This window comes from Podarcis filfolensis (genome assembly GCF_964270895.1).
Source record: "Podarcis filfolensis genome assembly, chromosome: 3".
In the NCBI taxonomy this organism is placed as follows: domain Eukaryota; kingdom Metazoa; phylum Chordata; class Lepidosauria; order Squamata; family Lacertidae; genus Podarcis; species Podarcis filfolensis.
In genome coordinates this window covers 8,347,272-8,365,969 of record NC_139606.1, presented here as the reverse complement: position 1 = coordinate 8,365,969, position 18,698 = coordinate 8,347,272, and the positions used below count along the sequence as shown (strand labels likewise).

At 44.7% G+C, this 18,698-nt stretch overlaps 1 protein-coding gene across 1 annotated transcript in view; it reads right to left on the bottom strand.

Moving 5' to 3' along the window:
- Window positions 1-11,490, bottom strand: part of FOXO1 (forkhead box O1) — a 47,888-nt gene extending 36,398 nt beyond the window's left edge. Inside the window, exon 1 of the mRNA XM_083606540.1 lies at window positions 10,508-11,490. Coding sequence (XP_083462666.1) covers window positions 10,508-11,059 — 552 coding nt within the window. The 5' untranslated portion in view covers window positions 11,060-11,490. The remainder of the gene's footprint in view (window positions 1-10,507) is intronic.
- Between the last annotated feature and the right edge of the window lie 7,208 nt (window positions 11,491-18,698).

Below are 18,698 nucleotides of genomic sequence, written 5' to 3'. Positions count from 1 at the left end.
ACAAATAGCCTCTGATTTGACCCTTGAAAAAGCCTATATAATTATCTCAATATCAGTTTCTTCTCCCGTGGAGGTGAGGGCAGGTGATTTCCTCTCATTATTTTACCATTAAAATATACTGTAATTAGAGGTAGATCAATAACGCTCCCCACCATGCCAAAGAAGAAATACGGACATCTGGAGATCTGAGAAGCTATTCAAGGGTCAAATCAGAATACGGTATATTTGTCAGTAACTCACCCAGCTCAGAACAGGAGACACCCACCCACCCCCAAAAAAAAACCACCATAAAAAGCAGACTGTGATCTTGTAAAGAAATGCATAGTAGGGATATCAGATTTGCAGGATTTCTTTAGCACGGCTGGTTAAAGTACAAACATTTAACCTTATTTAAATAATCCACTTTAACAACTGTGCATTTACCAGCCCTTTCAAGGAAAGCAGCCAAGTGGCACAATGCATTTTCTTCTCTCTCTCTCTCCCCACACCCAGCAATACCTGAATGCCCATCTTGACCCTCTTCCTATTCAGAGAAGCAGTGCTATTGCCACCGTGTGCTCAACAAGTGCCTGGGCTCTGACATTCTGCATCCATGGGCTGGCAGATATCTAGAGCCAGGAGAGGGAAAAGAGGGAAACCACATGCAGTTGTCACAGAACTGCAATATATCCCGCTAGAAACAGTACAGTGGATCTATCCTGAATGGCTCTAAACTGCTGAGCGGGCACATAAAGGTAGCATCACTACAGTAGTACGTAGCAAGTGGGAAATGAGGAAAAGTCAGAGGAAATAGAATGGGGAAGATGGAGGCAGAATCAGGAAATGGTTTGAGGGCACAGGATGCAGCCATCTTACTTAAGCTAAGCAAGTTTGGGTCTGGATGAGAGACAACCCCAAAATCCCATGTATGCCATCTTGAGTTCCGTGATGGAGGAAAGGCGGAACTTAAGTCTACTAAATTGATCAAATAAAAAAGAAAACAGTTTAAAAATTGCCTCTGAACAACTATTGGATGCTGACGTTATGTATTTATTCCAGTTCACAACCTCTTCAGTTTTTGTGTGTGTATAAAATAGTGCTCGCCTTTGCAATTGCATCAGTACTGCATAACTGGCTGAAGAGCTCTGCAAGAACCTACGGGGCAAAACCAGAAAGATGTCATACAGAACAAGATCACCATGAACTGGAATTGATTAGATCATTGCCAGAAGGCTGACGCAGTTCATCAACCCACAAACCACTGTTATTTATTTGTTGACCACGTGTTCGAAAACTTTCCTACAACATGTTCAGGAAGGTACACACAAGATTCTCTCATTTCACCCCCAACACTATCCCTGCATATCAAGCAGTGATTTGCTCAAGGCCACCCACTTAACTGCTGTAGCACAAGAGGACATATAGAAGTGAACAGCCAGTGTCACAGGAATATTTAGGGCCATCAAGATAAGCAGAAAACACTGTGCAAGATTTTCTCTACAGTTTAGACTGATAAAAGTTTTAAACCCTCTTCTACAGAAAGCTGGGAGATAATCCGGGAAAGAAATTAGCAGGGGGAAAATTCTAAGGTCTCTTGAACGTATTGAACTACGTTGTCCCCATTTAAGGCCCCAGAATTATGTTGTTGACTTCAGTTCTACCCATTATGACACAGAATGAAAGCTACTATTAGCACTGCAGCTTTTCAAGTTGTGCAGCAGCAGACAGGTGTCAAAATCACATTTGTGTCCTCATTCTAATTAACACCCTCCATCATGATTTCCAGATAAAGAGCAGTTTCCTAAACAAGACTGCAACTAACTTGTCGGTCTTATTCTTCAACGCGACAGCAAATAATACAGAAACACCATCCCATTATTATTATTATTATTATTATTATTATTATTATTATTATTATAGTTGAAAACATTCCTCTATTTTGTAGCTTTAGGCTTATTCAATGTTCTGTGGTTTTTACTACATCGATAAAGAGGATGTAAAGTAACTTTGGAAAGCAGTCTAAGAAAATTAAACTCTAGAGATGTACAACTTATATTAAAATGAAGAAACATCACACTGTCACTTGTTTCTGAAATGAGAAACAAACACTTCTTTGCTTTTCATCTGTTTTTCATATCTAGAAGGAAAGTGGGTATTTAATAACACATTCCTTATTCCAGCCTTGTGCATAAGCCGGCATTAGCCCTGTAGCCACAGGCAACAAAGAACTGCCTGCAGGGAAGTGCATGGAATTCCACGCAGTAAGAGTAAGAGGGTTGGTGGGAAGACTGGCAGAGCAGTCTATTCCTCCATTGCACACGCTCACAAGCGTGCACAGAAATCAAACAAGCTGCCAACAGAGGGCTAAGCAATTTACCAGAACGTTCTTATTAAACTCTTCAAACTGACTAAGATTCTGCTTTTAAATCTTGAAACTCCCTACAAGACTATCCCTCCTCTTGGGGCTATCTTTGTACTAAATCCGACACTATAAATATCCCACCTCAATGTAATGTGGGTAGACCAAGTTCCCTAAATTTTGGTTGGCCTTGGTTGTGAGTCATTTTGTAGCCACCACCAATGGCAACCACACGAGTAAGAACGTAAGAAGAGCCTGCTGGTCCTGCCAAAGGCCCATCTACGTCCAGAATCCCTAGACTAGGACTATGGAAGCCCAGAATCTGTGTGCAACAGCATTCTTCCTACCTGGGGAATTCAGATTGTGGTATCCAGCCTCCAACCGTGGAGACAGAACACAGCCATCCTGTCTAGTTTCCACAGACAAGTCTTATCCTTGATGTATTTTGTGTACAGTAATCCTCTTTTAAAGCTATCCACACGGGCAGCAATCTCTATCTCTAGTGGGAGCAAATTCCATAATTTAAGTACGTGCCTTGTGGAAAAAAGTACGTGTTCTCTCCCACTCTGGAGGCTGGGACCCAAACCAATGGATTCAAGTTACTGTACGAGAAAGGAGATTCTGGCTAAGCATCAGGAATAACTTTCTGACAGTAGGAGCTGTTCAACTGCGGAACTGACTCCCACAAGAGGTGGCGGACTCTCCTCCCATGGAGGTTTTTAAGAAGAGGTTGGATGGCCACCTGTCATGTATGATCTAATTGAGATTCCTGCAGGGGGCTGGACTAGATGACCCTCGGGTCCCTTTCCAACTCTACACTTCTATGATTCTATACTTTTCTTTGTCCTGAAAGTTCCAACATTCAACTTCACCCGATGTCCCCAAGTTCTAGTGTTTTGAGACAGGGAGAACAATTTTTCTCTGTCCAGTTCCTCCACAATTTTATACACCTCTCTTAGGTCTCTTTGCCTTTTCTGTAAACATTACAGCCCCAAATGTTGTTAAAACTTTCCTCTTAGCAGAGTTCCTTCATCCCCTTGTGCATTTTGGTTGCCCTTTCCAGAACCTCCTCTTTCCAAAGCTTTCTAGATGCAGAGATGAAAAAAACAGTGTGCCATCCATATGCCCTCCTCTTTCTAAATTAATTTGTCATCTCCCATCAGTTTCTCCAAGAGCAGCAAGTGCACAGCACATCTCCATGCAAGTTAAAGGAGTACAAGGCATCTGCCTTCAGTCAAAATCTTGCTTGCAAGTGGTGGGGGGGGGGGGAGAGACCTGAACCGGCAAAGGAGGCAACCTTTGCCACAACCTGGGGTATGACTTGTGTGATACATCTTCTACTGCTGTATAGTTTATTTCGAATCTGACTATGCAATGAGCACTTAGCAAAACGTGTTCACGTGACATCAGCATATCCTGTTATGCAACTGCTCTATCTGCATCTTAATAAACCATAGAGGAAGGTGTGGTGGAGCTGTACCACTCACCTGACCTCCCTCCATCCGAGTTGCTGCTGTATACTGGGACAGAGTGCAGGAGAGGCAAAATAAATAAAGTGGTGAGGTCAGTGTGGTGCAAGCATGCTGGTGAAGCCCATTTGGCACTCCTGCCCCTGTATTCGCATTGTGCCAACCACACTGACACAGCTGGGAGTAAGCAGCACATCCCCACCACAACTTCTGCCAATGTTAATAGCACAGGTGTACTGTGCAATTGTAAAGGGTGGTGCTGTGGGTTAAACCACAGAGCCTAGGACTTGCTGATCAGAAGGTCAGCGGTTCGAATTCCTGCAACTGGGTGAGCTCCCGTTGCTCAGTCCCAGCTCCTGCCAACCTAGCAGTTCGAAAGCATGTCAAAGTACAAGTAGATAAATAGGTACCGCTCCGGTGGGAAGGTAAACGGTGTTTCTGTGCGCTGCTCTGGTTTCGCCAGAAGCGGCTTAGTCTTGCTGGCCACATGACCCGGAAGCTGTACGTTGGCTCCCTCGGCCAATAAAGCGAGGTGAGTGCCACAACCCCAGAGTCGGCCACGACTGGACCTAATGGTCAGGGTTCCCTTTACCTTTACCTTACTGTGCAATTGTATTTCACTAGTACAGATGAAGTAGATATTAGTTATTCAAACCTTAATTAGAAACCTGCTATCAATCTCAGGCCCTCTCAGCAGCCTGAAACGCAGGGACCACTAACCGACTACAATTCAAGGTTCTTGTAAACTACCCACTTTCTCAACACCTCCTCCCACTAGCCAAGCCTGCAATATGGAGATAACAATGAACTATGCCCAACCTTGCCAACAAAGGTCCGTATAGTAAAAGCTATGGTTTTCCCAGTAGTGATGTATGGAAGTGAGAGCTGGACCATAAAGAAGGCTGATCGCCGAAGAATTGATGCTTTTGAATTCTGGTGCTGGAGGAGACTCGTGAGAGTCCCATGGACTGCAAGAAGGTCAAACCTATCCATTCTGAAGGAAATCAGCCCTGAGTGCTCACTGGAAGGACAGATCGTGAAGCTGAGGCTCCAATACTTTGGCCACCTCATGAGAAGAGAAGACTCCCTGGAAAAGACCCTGATGTTGGGAAAGATGGTGGGCACAAGGAGAAGGGGACGACAGAGGACGAGATGGTTGGATAGTGTCTTCGAAGCTACAAACATGAGTCTGACCAAACTGCGGGAGGCAGTGGAAGACAGAAGTGCGTGGCGTGCTCTGGTCCAGGGGGTCACGAAGAGTCGGACACGACTAAACGACTAAACAACAAACGCCCAACCTACAACACTGACAGTATCTCTAAGCCTCACCCTCATCTTCAATATAGGAATAACAACACTGGGCAGCTTACTTTTCTGTTCCTAGTACAAGACGTGTTTGCACAGCAATTTTTAAAGAAACAACAACAACAAATGTTTTCCCATACAAGACGACAGTTTGAAGGAGTATAAATTTATTGCTTTGATTCTACTTTGGGGTGGGGAAAACAATGCTGCCAAATCACTGCCAAGTCCTTGTTTCCTGTGAGCAGCTGTCACTTCTTCCACTCTAATGAGAGATATAGGCAAAGCGTCAAAAAGCAACCAGGAAACCCAGTTGGCAGACAAAGGAATTATCAGCAGAGCACTTTCTTATGTATATGCCTCTGGCATGTGCAGAAAAACAAGCAGATGAGAGAAGGGATTCATTGCTCACTTCACACTGGGATTTAAAGACACTTGGAATCAATGAAAGATCCTCAGCACTTTGAGGTGTCTCCAAAGCCTGATGTGAAGCGAGAGACTGACTCCTCCCTTCCTGCAAGTTCTCCATAAAACCTATTAAATAAATAAAAATAGTTTGTCAGAATACTCGCGGGACAAGAAGGGTCTGTGTCTCCTGTCCAGTATAAAGTGAGAGATTCTTCTGCCTTTTAAAGTTATTTGCCGTGTGTATGTGGGGAGAGAGACACAGAGAACGGAAGAGGACTCTCACTTTGTGTTGGGCAACCAGAGACAGCTGGCTCAGTTAAGATTTATGGCTAGCACCTGCCAAACACATTAATGGACTCCCAAAACAGCACTGCTGCCAGGGTGGCAGCAACCATATTGCCATTAAAAATCATAATAACCAGGGCGGGGTGTGTTCTAGCAATGGGACCCTTTTCTTTTCAAACAGTGGTTATGAAAAAGGGTAGCTTTTCCTGATGTTTAGCCCCTTTAAAATAAATAATAGAGAAAATGTCAGTGTGCTTAAGAGTCACCAAAGAAGAGAACTCGGCCTCTAATGTTGTGGGGAGGGGAGGATCATATTGTCCACTAAACACTGAGAAAATGGAAATTTTTGGGCAACAGAATCAATTCCTTAAGGGTGATGTCAGGAGCCCTCATTACTGGAGAGTAACTGATTTTATTGCACAACCTCCCTTCCATTTAGAGGAAAAAAATAAGAAATGCCTAAAACTAATATTCAGGTACTGATATTCCTGTTTTGGCAACCAGTTATAATTCTGCCTCATTTTTCCGTCCAGAGAAACAAGTAAAACTAGATTATTAGGATTTACTTAACCAGAATTCACATAAATGCCACTAGGAATGGATAATTTTTTTTGACTAATGGTAAAAGACATAATAAATTTAAAAAATTAAAAAATTGTCCAGTAGCACTTTAGAGACCAACTACGATAAGTTAGTTCTGGGTATAAGCGTTCGTGTACATGCACACTTCTTCAGATACACAAAAACACAGGATCGCTAAGACTAGATTTAGTAAGTAAAATCACCAAAAGTACTATGCAGATTTCAATCACTGTACTTCCTGACAAGATTCAACTGGTGCAGATAATTCACAAACAGTATGACAGTATAAACAGACACTTCTCATTGGGATGTGTTATTGTTTCTGGGCTCTGGCCCACAGAAGCTTAGCCCATCTATTAGCTTTTAAAGATGCCACAAAATATACTGTATAACCAAATGTGTTTTAGCATTCCTTTCTCCACCTCCCTTTACAACTGCAGAACTTAACAAAAAAGTATACAAAATCTTCTTAAAATAATTATGGGGAACTGCTTAACAGAAATCTAAAACAAATGCAAATTAAAATGTTGACTTCCGGGGGGGGGGTGTCACATTAAGGTATGGGTTGGTGCCTGCTTACAGGTATATAAGGCAGATGGTTAGGGGGGCATCTGCCATCAATAGAAAAATAACCGAGGCAAGTTCAACTGATGACACCACAGGTGATACAATAAAACTGCAAGCAGCTGATGGAAGCGATAGGGCAGTGCTCTCATTAGAAAAGCAATCCAGTACATGACTAATCAAAAATCATAAAAGGGGCAAATTCTACTCTGATTTATTAAGGAATGCAACCATCTCAATGACTACTCCAGGTCATGAGACAATACTACAAAGCTTAAGGACATGTGCTTTGCTGAAAGTGTATCAGTGTAGGAAGAAATTTAAAGATTATCTAACTAAATATTGTAATATAAGATAATTAGAAGGTACTTGAAAGTATCAAATAGGCCTAGGATTAGAATAAGAATGTTGTACAGTAATATGGATTTAAGCCAATAAGAAAAGAGATGAAGATAGTAAATTGAAGGAGTTAATTTTATTAGAAAGATGATCTTGGAGAACTGTTACAAAGGAGTCACAATGAAATTCAGTTAGGGGGGATTTGAGGAAGTCAGATAACAATGAAAGTTAATTTAGATTTTAGAAATAATAAGTGTTTTATTTTTCTTTCTTTTTTCTTTTGGTATTGTAATGTGCTTTGTTTTGTGTCTTTTATATGTTATATTTGTTATAATTGTGGAAAATCAATAAAAAAATTGGGGGGGAAAGTGCGTATCAGTGTAGAAAACAATTGTTGTTTATGATCATGCAAACACGTGCACTGTATCTTAGAGGTTAGCATCAAGCAGAGCTCCTGTGAACTAAGTTAGGAGGTTCATTATGCTTGTAAGCAATAGAAAAACTACAAAGTATTTTTAGTAAAGTTTCATAGCTTCCTAAGACTCCCATTTTTCATTACAATAAACAGGCATTTAAAGCTCCTAGAGAGAAGCTCTCAAGAGAAGCCACAAATCTTTCTTTCTTTTATTTTGAATGCATCATTATTTCTAAGTCTGTACACTACAACAATTTGTCAAAGGCAGGTTTCACATCAAGGATGGAAATGGCAGAATGCAAATTGTGTAGAATCAGCCAAAGTCTAGCTTTAGTTTGGCATCAATAAAGTGTGTGGCCATTACTTGTGCCTAATTAGACGCAGTCTACCAGCACATGAAGCACTGACATGTAGCAATCAGCAGCAAATGCCTTGCTTGGCTTTACCATATGACAGTATTTACCTGGGTAAACACCTACATTTTATCCTAAGCCAGTAAAAACTATTTTTTCCACAAGGGAAAATTCGTGTGTACCAACCTGGCTATCAAATACATGCAGCATTGTTATGTGATCATATAAGGTAAATAACAGATGAATAAATTAAATTAGGAGCTCTGCACATAAAAAAGTATACCACAGAAGTGTTGATATATGTAGCTTAATATTGACCACTGAATATCCGCTTGTGAACTCTCTCAAAGCTTCCCTACTCCCTCTTACTGAAACAGAAAATCTTCGGCAGGATTTATTGTATTTCTAAGTAGTATTGCTGGAGTTGCAGTCCAACCAGCAGCTCAACAGAAAAAGATGTATATCATACGCAGTTAGCTTATCTGAAAATGGAAACTTGATTTCTAAAACTTAGCTAACACACTGTTAAACAGTTGTGGCATTAACTCAGCCAATAATTAATTTCATATGTAGGGTACCAAGTGAAAAGCACCTCATTAGCAACTAGGGTTTTTGTTTTTTTCCTCTGAAAATGTGGGGGAGGGGTGGAAAGTCCAATACTTCATTTCCCTCTTCCAAATGAAATGCTATCAAATCTCATTGCCCAAAATGCAGCTTACTCACATTCCTCCTTTTCTTCTGGGGTTGGAAAGTGAAAAGGATCACACAGCACAACCAAAGAGCAGATTGGTAGAGAGATTGCCAATTCCTTATCCTTAGCATATTGGGTCAGTTGTATGCCTCCTTTTTTATTTACAGTTATCTGACATCTACTGCCAATCTCCAGTAATTTTGCTTAGTGTATTAATTTAGATTGTCCTATTTTGGCAATAAATAAATGCCAGAGAAAACCACTTAACTACCTGTGCTCTGTTCAAAAATATTTTCCCTAAGAAACCCCTTAATAGATCCCTCAATAGCCGATGAGCATTTCAGGGTCCAACAGATGTTATCCAGCCACAAAATAAATCAGCAACTTCCTCTGTAAGGAAGATTAAAAGGTTAAGTATCCCAATGTGTTTTACTTTATACCAGGGGATATCTACACAGAGATACATTACTGTATTAGTAAATGAGTGTGTGGCAACTGTTTCCTTAGTAAAGTAAGTTTAGATTTTTTCAGACAGAAATTGTTCTATTCATTTATACTACTATGTAGTCTCTCAAAGCTAGCTGTGCAGAAATTAACATGCATTTCCTGGCAATGGCTACCATCAGAACAGAATTCAGGAAAGGAGCATATGCTCCTTATTAACCCAACTTAATAATGTGGGTGTGGAGAGTGTTTATATATAACATAAGCAGTACTTAGTTGATCTTTTGGTTGCTTTATTATTAACCCTGTTAATATTGTTTTATAGATTATAGATGCCGTATTGATTTGTTAATCATGTGCTATGACTTTTGCTTTAATTTTGATGTTTAGCTTTAGTTTTGTTAACAGCTTTTTGTAGATTGCAATTGTTTTACCGACGATTTGTTAATTATTCTATATGAATTATGCTGTATTTGTGATGTTCTATCATGTTGTTGTTACAAAAAAATTTTTTTCCGTCCAGTGGCACCTTAAAGACCAACTAAGTTAGTTCTTGGTATGAGCTTTCGTGTGCATGCACACTTCTTCAGATACACATGTTGTTGTTTGGAAGCTGCTTTGGTGTTCATTTCAATGAAAAGTGGCACAGTGTTATAATAAATCAATCAAAAGCAGGGTACCACATCACACATTCAATCTGCTATCTATGGCTTTAGCCCAACAGAGCAATAAGCTGCCTCCCCAAACTCTACCCTAAGCAGGATCGAATCACCGTCACTTTTAAGGGCCTCTCAAATCTGCCAGAGGAAATGACACAGCTCGAACTTGCAGCCAGCTGTGCGCCGAGTTACACATCCAGCTCGACCAACTTTGACAAAGGCAGGAAGGCACAGAACTATCTGGGGACCGGCCGTCTACTCGGATACACCGAGTGCTTAGCATTCTCCCACGTCCCAGACAGAGCCAGGGGGTGGGTGGGGGGGGGGTGCAGAACAGAGATCGGAGACACGGGCAAAGCAAACCCCCTCGGCCTGGGCATGCCCTAAGCGTCGGGATGCAAGTGGCGCAGAGGGAAAAGGCGACGCAGGCGGATCAGCCGGCAAGGAAAAGGGGAGGCAAAACCCTGCCGCAATTCCTGCACCTTCACCCTCCTCCCCTTTGCTGCCCTATCAACGCGGACCGTCGAGGAGGGAGGCAGAGCTTGCAGAGCCCGGCCACTTTCCCTGCTTGCACGCCAAAGCAAACTTTGCAAACTTTTTTTTGCAAAAAAATAAATAAATAAAATCGCCCCGTTCTTCCCCCCGCGCGCCTGCTGACCTTCCACCCGGCGGAGCTGTTGCTGTCGCCCTTGTCCTTGAAGTAGGGCACGTTCTTGACCATCCACTCGTAGATCTGGGACAGCGTGAGCCGCTTCTCCGGGGCGCTCTCGATGGCCTTGGTGATGAGGTCCGCGTAGGACAAGTTGCCCCAGGCGTTGCGGCGGGACGAGCTGCTCTTGCGGGGCCCCGACGCCGAGGCCAAGGCCGGGCCCGACGGCTGAGGGTGCTGCTGCTGCTGCTGCTGCTGCGGGTGCTGCAGGCACGGGAAGTCCCCGCAGAGGCAGCCTCCCGCCGGGGCGCCCGACTCGAAGCCCTCTCCGCCGCCGGCCTCCAGCAGGCTGAGCAGGTCTCCTCCGGGCGAGGCGCACAGGGCCGCGGCCACCCTCCCGCAGCGGGGCGGAGAAGCGGCCCTGGCCGGGGTGGGAGCCGGGGTCTGCCCCGGGCTGGGCGTCGCGAGCTCCGGGCGGGGCAGCGGCCAAGTGCAGGAGCGCGGGCGAGGCAGCGGCTGGAAGTCGGGGTCCGTCTCCACGGGCTGAGGAGCCTCGGCCATGGCGGGAAACGAGGGAGGCGACGACGGCGACGGAGAAGGAGGTGAGGCAGCAGCGGCGTCTTCTTCCCTCGCTCGGCCTCCTGTTGCGCCTCCGCGGAAAAGCAGCTCCCTCAGAAGCCGCGCTCGCCTCACTAGCGGGCCGGCGCTGACACAACAAGCGCCCTCCCTCCCGGGGCCGCCCCTTTTGCCCCGAGGCGAGGGACGCGGCCTCCAGGGCGGCCCGAAACGCCCCTGGAGGCGCTGCTCTGAGGCGGAGCTTGAGGGAGGCCGGGCGGGCCAGCGCAGCGCTTTCCCGCTCCCGGGGGGAGAGGGAAGCGGCCGTCGGTTTTGCTGAGGGGAAGGGCGGAGAGAGGCGCCGCCCGCGACGGCCGGGGAACCGAACAGGGCAAGGCCCGCCTGCTTGCTTTCCTCCCCGGCCGCTGCTCCGTCGGGTGTTGCTTTCCTACCCCTCGAGGAAGCGGGGTGGGGGGAGAGTACACGTGTGTGCGCTAACGTCGGTAGTAGCGTGTGAGTGAGTGAGAGGCGGCGGGGTTAGGAAGTGGTTGCTGCGGCCGTGGAAGCGAGCGAGATTTCGGCAGGCAGGATGCGAGAGGGCGGAGGGCGCAGCGGAATCCCGGGGCAGGGCGCGCTGAGCGGGGGAAGAAGGTGCGCTAGGGCGGGGTCCCCGACTTCAGTTACCTATGGTTCGTTTGTACTTGTGTTTACCCACGTCTGACTTCTTTTTCCCCCCAAATTTTTTTTGTTGGTTTTCACAAAATTATAAACAAACACCTAAAACAAACAAACATAAATCATAACCTTATTGAAAATCACACTTATTAACATTGTTAAGTGACTTCCTCGCTTCCCCTTGGTTGAATTTCAATGCATATCCTTTTGACGGTTTTCCAAATCACAGTTCTTATAAAATTTAACTTGAATATTAACATCCTTAGATCTTTTCATTTTGAAATGAAACATATTAATTCATCACTTAACTTATATAAAATCCTAAGCCGATTACGGATCTGCAAGCTGTTTCTAATTAATTTAACTTGACATATTTAACTAAATAATTATTAAATTTAGTCCACTCTTCCTGATACTCCTCCTCCTTCTGGTCGCGGACTCTTCCGGTTAGGTTGGCTAGCTCCGAAAAATCCATCATCTTCATCTGCCATTCTTCTTACCCACGTCTGACTTCTATACCACCCATCTTCATAGCTCCTTGGGTAGTTTACAGATGGTATAAACAAATCTTCTTTTTTTACTTTACTTATTTATTGCATTTGTATTCCACCTTTCCATCCAAGGAGTTCAAGGTGGTGTGCATAGTTCCCCCCGCCACCATTTAATCCTAACAACAACCCTGTAGGTAGGCACGGCGGAGAGGCCATGAACAGCCCTTCGTCACCTAGTGAGCATGGTCAAGTAGGGAGTGGACCCCTGGTCTTAAAAGGTAATGGGACCCCTGACCATTAGGTCCAGTCGTGGCTGACTCTGGGGTTGCAGCGCTCATCTTGCTTTATTGGCCGAGGGAGCCGGCGTACAGCTTCCGGGTCATGTGGCCAGCATGACTAAGCCACTTCTGGCGAACCAGAGCAGTGCACGGAAACGCCGTTTACCTTCCCGCCGGAGTGGTGCCTATTTATCTACTTGTACTTTGACGTGCTTTCAAACTGCTAGGTGGGCAGGAGCAGGGACCGAGCAACGGGAGCTCACCCTGTTGCGGGGATTCAAACCGCCGACTTTCTGATCGCCAAGTCCTAGGCTCAGTGGTTTAACCCACAGCGCCACCCGCGTCCCACCCCTGGTTTTAGCTTGACACTAACCATTATACCACACTGCTCTTGACCAGTGCTGTTTTTCTAGAGAAAGAGTTGCCGGAATTCACTGTGATCACCTCTCTCGTTCTCTTAGAATGGCAGTGGCACCCACCTGAGAGGTGCCTGAACTACGTTCTGGTGCGTTCCATCTGGGGAAAACCCTTGCTCTTGACATATGGTGAAATAAAACTGCTGGCACATTTGCAAAGCTAAACAAGGTCCGGTTTGGTTTCAAATTGATGGGGGAATGTGTGTTGAGATTCCTGCATTGCAGGGCTTAGAGGACCCTCATTTTCCCTTCCAACTCTATGATTCTGTTATTCTAAAACATTATTAAAAATTAACAGTGCAACCAACACAACCAGTGCAAACGAACTAAAAGCACACTAAAACCATGTAACTAAAAATAAAAAGGGGGAAATTTTTTAAAAAGCTCTTTAACTAGGGCCCCAATCTGAGTGCTATACAACCCTCTCTGGGGAGGGCTTTTCACAGCTGAGGTGCCACCACTGAAAAGGCTCCGTTCCCTAGTAACCACCTGCCTCACCTTATTCGGTGAGTGACCACATTTTCCACTCGCTGAAGTTTCCAGACCGTCTTCAGAACCTCCCTGAGCGCACATTACAATAGTATCAGAGGTCAAGGTGAGAATGACAGCAGGGAGATTGCTATCTTCCAGCGGTGGATGTAACTGGCTCACAGTAACCCTGTGTGACAGGTTAGGCTGAGAGAGAAATAGACAACTGGCCTAGTGAGCTTCTTGGTTGTGTAAAGATTTCAACTATAGTTTCTTCCCCTAACTTCATTTTTTAAAAGAATCGTGAGTGTTCCACCATATATATGTAAGGCTATGCACACTTAGCAGGATGCAAGAACTATTGAACTCAGGTTAACAGTGCAGCAGGTTGTGTTGCCATTGTGTCACTTTCCACAAAGGAAGAAAACACACACAAGTTTAAATAAAGGAATAGCAATTCCCTGGTTCCAAGCTTACAAGTCGCTAGCAGTTCCAGCAATCACACCTAGGTATGTGCTGAATAAATGAGGAGGCAGGGGAGAAATCCAGTGTTTTAAATGGCATTGAATGAACAGTTAATGGAAGCCTGTTCCCCTGAATGTTACGTGTTCAGTGGCTTAGGGACGGAACCACTCATTTGATACTGAAACTATTAGTAGAGTTGGGCTAGATCATTTTGGTGGTCCTCTCTTGGAAATTGGCAGGCAACTGGAACCTGGATGGGTATTCCTGAGTTTACAGCTGCTGGCATACGGAAGTCATCTCTGTCAGATGGCGTCAAGCAAACGGGAGACAGAACAGTTCTGGCACCTGAAAATTTTTTTATTTCTTTGTCTAAAACATTTATACGCAGCTTTCCCGACATTCAAAGTGGCATACAACACTCAAAAATAACACAATAATAAAAAAGCAACAACTATATAAACAGCCCCCAAATTATTAACTCTGCAATCCTGTAACCATTTTCCTGGGTGAAAGCCCCCATGAACTTGCTTCTGAGCAGGTATGTATAGGATTGTGCTGTAAACAAACCAAATGCCTGCCAATTATGTCTTTTATCCTGCATGGAAAACAGCAAGACAGAGTCTTCCTCTCATGTAAAGACAAGCCGTTCCACAGCTAGGGTCACTTCTCAGTGACTTATTGCCAGATTTCCAACACAATCTTCCCGCCCCCCTTGCCCTATGTATCTACATGCTGCTCACATTGGGATTGTAATACAGAAGCAGGTGTTGTTGTTGTTTAGTCGTTTAGTCGTGTCCGACTCTTCGTAACCCCATGGACCAGAGCACGCCAGGCACTCCTGTCTTCCACTGCCTCCCGCAGTTTGGTCAAACTCATGTTTGTAGCTTCGAGAACACTGTCCAACCATCTCATCCTCTGCCGTCCCCTTCTCCTTGTGCCCTCCATCTTTCCCAACATCAGGGTCTTTTCCACAGAGTCTTCTCTTCTCATGAGGTGGCCAAAGTATTGGAGCCTCAGCTTCACGATCTGTCCTTCCAGTGAGCACTCAGGGCTGATTTCCTTCAGAATGGATAGGTCTGATCTTCTTGCAGTCCATTGGACTCTCAAGAGTCTCCTCCAGCACCAGAATTCAAAAGCATCAATTCTTCAGCGATCAGCCTTCTTTCTGGTCCAGCTCTCACTTCCATACATCACTACTGGGGAAACCACAGCTTTAACTATATGGACCTTTGTTGGCAAGGTGATGTCTCTGCTTTTTAAGATGCTGTCTAGGTTTGTCGAAGCAGGTGTAGCCAGCACCAATTATGGGAGCAGCCAACTAATTCCAGTTTTGTCCCCATCCTCCTCCCTGCTGAATTCTGCAACAACACAACACTGAGAGTCATCAGGAGGAAGTTAGCAGGCACTGCCACCCTCTGGACCAGTTGTAAGAGGGCAGGCAGCAGGGCAGACTGAAGTTGATGGGGCAGTGCTCTTTTTGCCCTAATGCACCAGCCTCCACGGGCAGTGAAACATTTGTGAACTTAAAAGTTAAAGGTAAAGGACCCCTGACAGTTAAGTCCAGCTGCAGACGACTCTGGGGTTGCGGCACTCATCTCACTTTATACGCCGAGGGAGCTGGTGTTTGTCCGCAGACAGTTTTTCTGGGTCATGTGGCCAGCATGACTAAGCCGCTTCTGGCAAAACCAGAGCAGCACACGGAAATGCCGTTTACCTTCCCGCCAGAGTGGTACCTATTTATCTACTTGCACTTTTTGGCATGCTTTTGAACGGCTAGGTTGGCAGGAGCTGGGACCAAGCAATGGGAGCTCACCCTGTTGCGGTGATTCGAAACGCCGACCTGATTGGCAAGCCCAAAAGGCTGAGTGGTTTAGACCACAGCACCACCTGCATCCCTTTGTGAACTTAACTAATGACCTAATATTAACTGCCTTAAATTCAGGCATGTCGCCAGATTGCGTTTCTACATCTTTTGCACAGTCATAAAGGTTTCATTTCTTCTTCTTCTTCTTCTTCTTCACTAAGCTATTAACAGTACAGTGGTACCTCGGGTTACATACGCTTCAGGTTACAGACTCTACTAACCCAGAAATAGTACCTCAGGTTAAGAACTTTGCTTCAGGATGAGAACAGAAATCGTGCAGCGGCAGCAGGAGGCCCCATTAGCTAAAGTGGTGCCTCAGGTTAAGAACAGTTTCAGGTTAAGAACGGACCTCCGGAACGAATTAAGTTCTTAACCAGAGGTACCACTGTATCATTCAACATAATGTGAATGACTTGAAGGAATGGAAGTGGCTCCTCATAAAATTTCACTCTGAAGGGTGAAAAAGGGTACTGTGACTTTCCAGGACAATTGGTATTTGTAAGGAATTAAACAAAACACCTGCAGAGAAGGCTAGTTCTTTTGGCCTCTTCATCTCCAGCCCACTATTTATCTCCCTTTAAAGAGGACAAGGTAGCCATTTCCCCACTCTTTGCCTAAGACTATTTATCCTTAGCTAAGAAATACTTCAATACAACCTCAGCACAGGGTGTTACCCTCCATGAGCAGTGGACCTTTGGCCTGTTGAGAGAAATACTACTATATTTCCCTTGCTGCAGAATATTGTTATTCATACCAAAGTACAAGTAGGAGTCTTTGGATACCAAAGTAAGCATACAATGTGCACATAAATGTAAGCAAGCTCTACCACAGCTCTCCTAACTTTCCAAGTGTAATTCCTGTCGTGGTCCCAGCAGGCATTTATCTGTTTCATATATGAGAGCCTGCAAGATCCTTTTGCGAATGTTTAAATCACCCTGCTTCACTTCTTTAAAGACAGTTCTGAAAGGGGGAGGAGATAGCCAAGATGGTGGGCTTCCATTATTTCTAAATATCTGGTGAAGTGGGGATTTATATTCTCCAGTTGCTGTCTACTCACAAAGGGAGACAAGCTCCAACCTTGCTGAAGGGCAGCGGGGCTTTTCCTGCTGCGTTTTGCCACGTTTTGCAGGGGAAAGCAAGTAGAAGAACAGGCCTGGGCTGTTTATAGCCTGGTGGGCTTCCAAACGGAAAGACCGGCCCAATAAATGTTGCTGCCTGAGGCAAATAACAGTAGGTCATCCGTCTCCATTCCATGTACAAAAGCCAACTAAAATGGCAGTCAAATCTTAACTTCAGCACTGACAACAGGACAGTGTCCTTTACTGCACCTGTGAGATGCAAGCTAGGAAAGGGGGTGAAATGTATACCAGGTGGCGCATACAGAGTTCTGTCCTTAAACAGGTCACTTCCAGTCCCAGTCCTCCAGCATCTATAATCTGGAGCAGTCACCTCACTCTGTCTAATCATATGGCTGGCCCTGCAGAAAAATCTACAGGGGAGAAACCCTAAGGAGGGAGATGCCACCACTGACACCCACCAAAAAATACCCCAGCATCATAAAAACTAAGTGGCATGAAAGGTTTGCTTCTTTTTTTAACAATGCAAGAACGAAGAAAGCAATTGATCAATAATAAACAATATCCCAGAAGTCAAGGCAAAGAATGCATGGCAAAATGTCTCATCCTACATATCAAGAACATTAAAGGTAAAGGGACCCCTGACCGTTAGGTCCAGTCGTGACCGACTCTGAGGTTGCGGCGCTCATCTCGCTTTATTGGCTGAGGGAGCCGGCGTACAGCTTCCGGGTCATGTGGCCAGCATGACTAAGCCGCTTCTGGCGAACCAGAGCAGCGCACGGAAACGCCGTTTACCTTCCCGCCGGAGCAGTACCTATTTATCTACTTGCACTTTGATGTGGTTTAACCCACAGCGCCATTATGGAAGGTTTCATTTAATGGCAGATCTCCTAAATCTGACCTGCCAAATAGGTAGAGTATGTGGATTGGTACAACTTGTTATAAATACAACAAACATCTACAAATAAATCCTGCTTGATTAAACTTTTCTGGAGAATGTTTTGGTTATGTAAGCCTTTCTGCTTAAGATATATTTGAAATTATATTAAATTAAAGATATGAAGAATCTTCAAGCTTCCTTCTAATTTTTAGCAATTTAATGTCTGGAATATGCTAAGAAAAACGCAATCAGATATCTGTGTATGACTTTGTTGCTCACATCCTCAATGATAGATAAAAGACAGATTGCCGAGTAATGTTAGATAAGGTCCGGAACACTTGAAACCAATAAGGGTTAACTTGAGGGCAGTGCCACCACGTGTGAAGAAAAATGCTTCTCTCACTACATCTCCTTCAGCAGAGTATCGTTTATCTAATGCATCTGAACTGGAATCAGACACCATCTTTACATCACCTTAGGAACTCACTCTCTTAATAAAGTAGAGGCAGAGAAAGATAGTTTTCCATGTCACATAGCATTCCATTGCTCTTCACTAATTTCTATACCTAAATCAATCTCTCTTTGACTTGGTCTGTAGCTTCTTCCATAAAGAAGGCTGATCGCCAAAGAATTGGTGCTTTTGAATTATGGTGCTGGAGGAGACTCTTGAGAGTCCCATGGACTGCAAGAAGATCAAACCTATCCATTCTTAAGGAAATCAGCCCTGAGTGCTCACTGGAAGGACAGATCCTGAAGCTGAGGCCCCAATACTTTGACCACCTCACGAGAAGAGAAGACTCCCTGGAAAAGACCCTGATGTTGGGAAAGATGGAGGGCACAAGGAGAAGGGGACGACAGAGGACGAGATGGTTGGATAGTGTTCTCGAAGCTACCAGCATGAGTTTGACCAAACTGCAGGAGGCAGTGGAAGACAGGAGGGCCTGGCGTGCTCTGATCCATGGGGTCACGAAGAGTCGGACACGACTAAACGACTAAACAACAACAGCATAGCTTCTGTCCAAAACAGAGTTC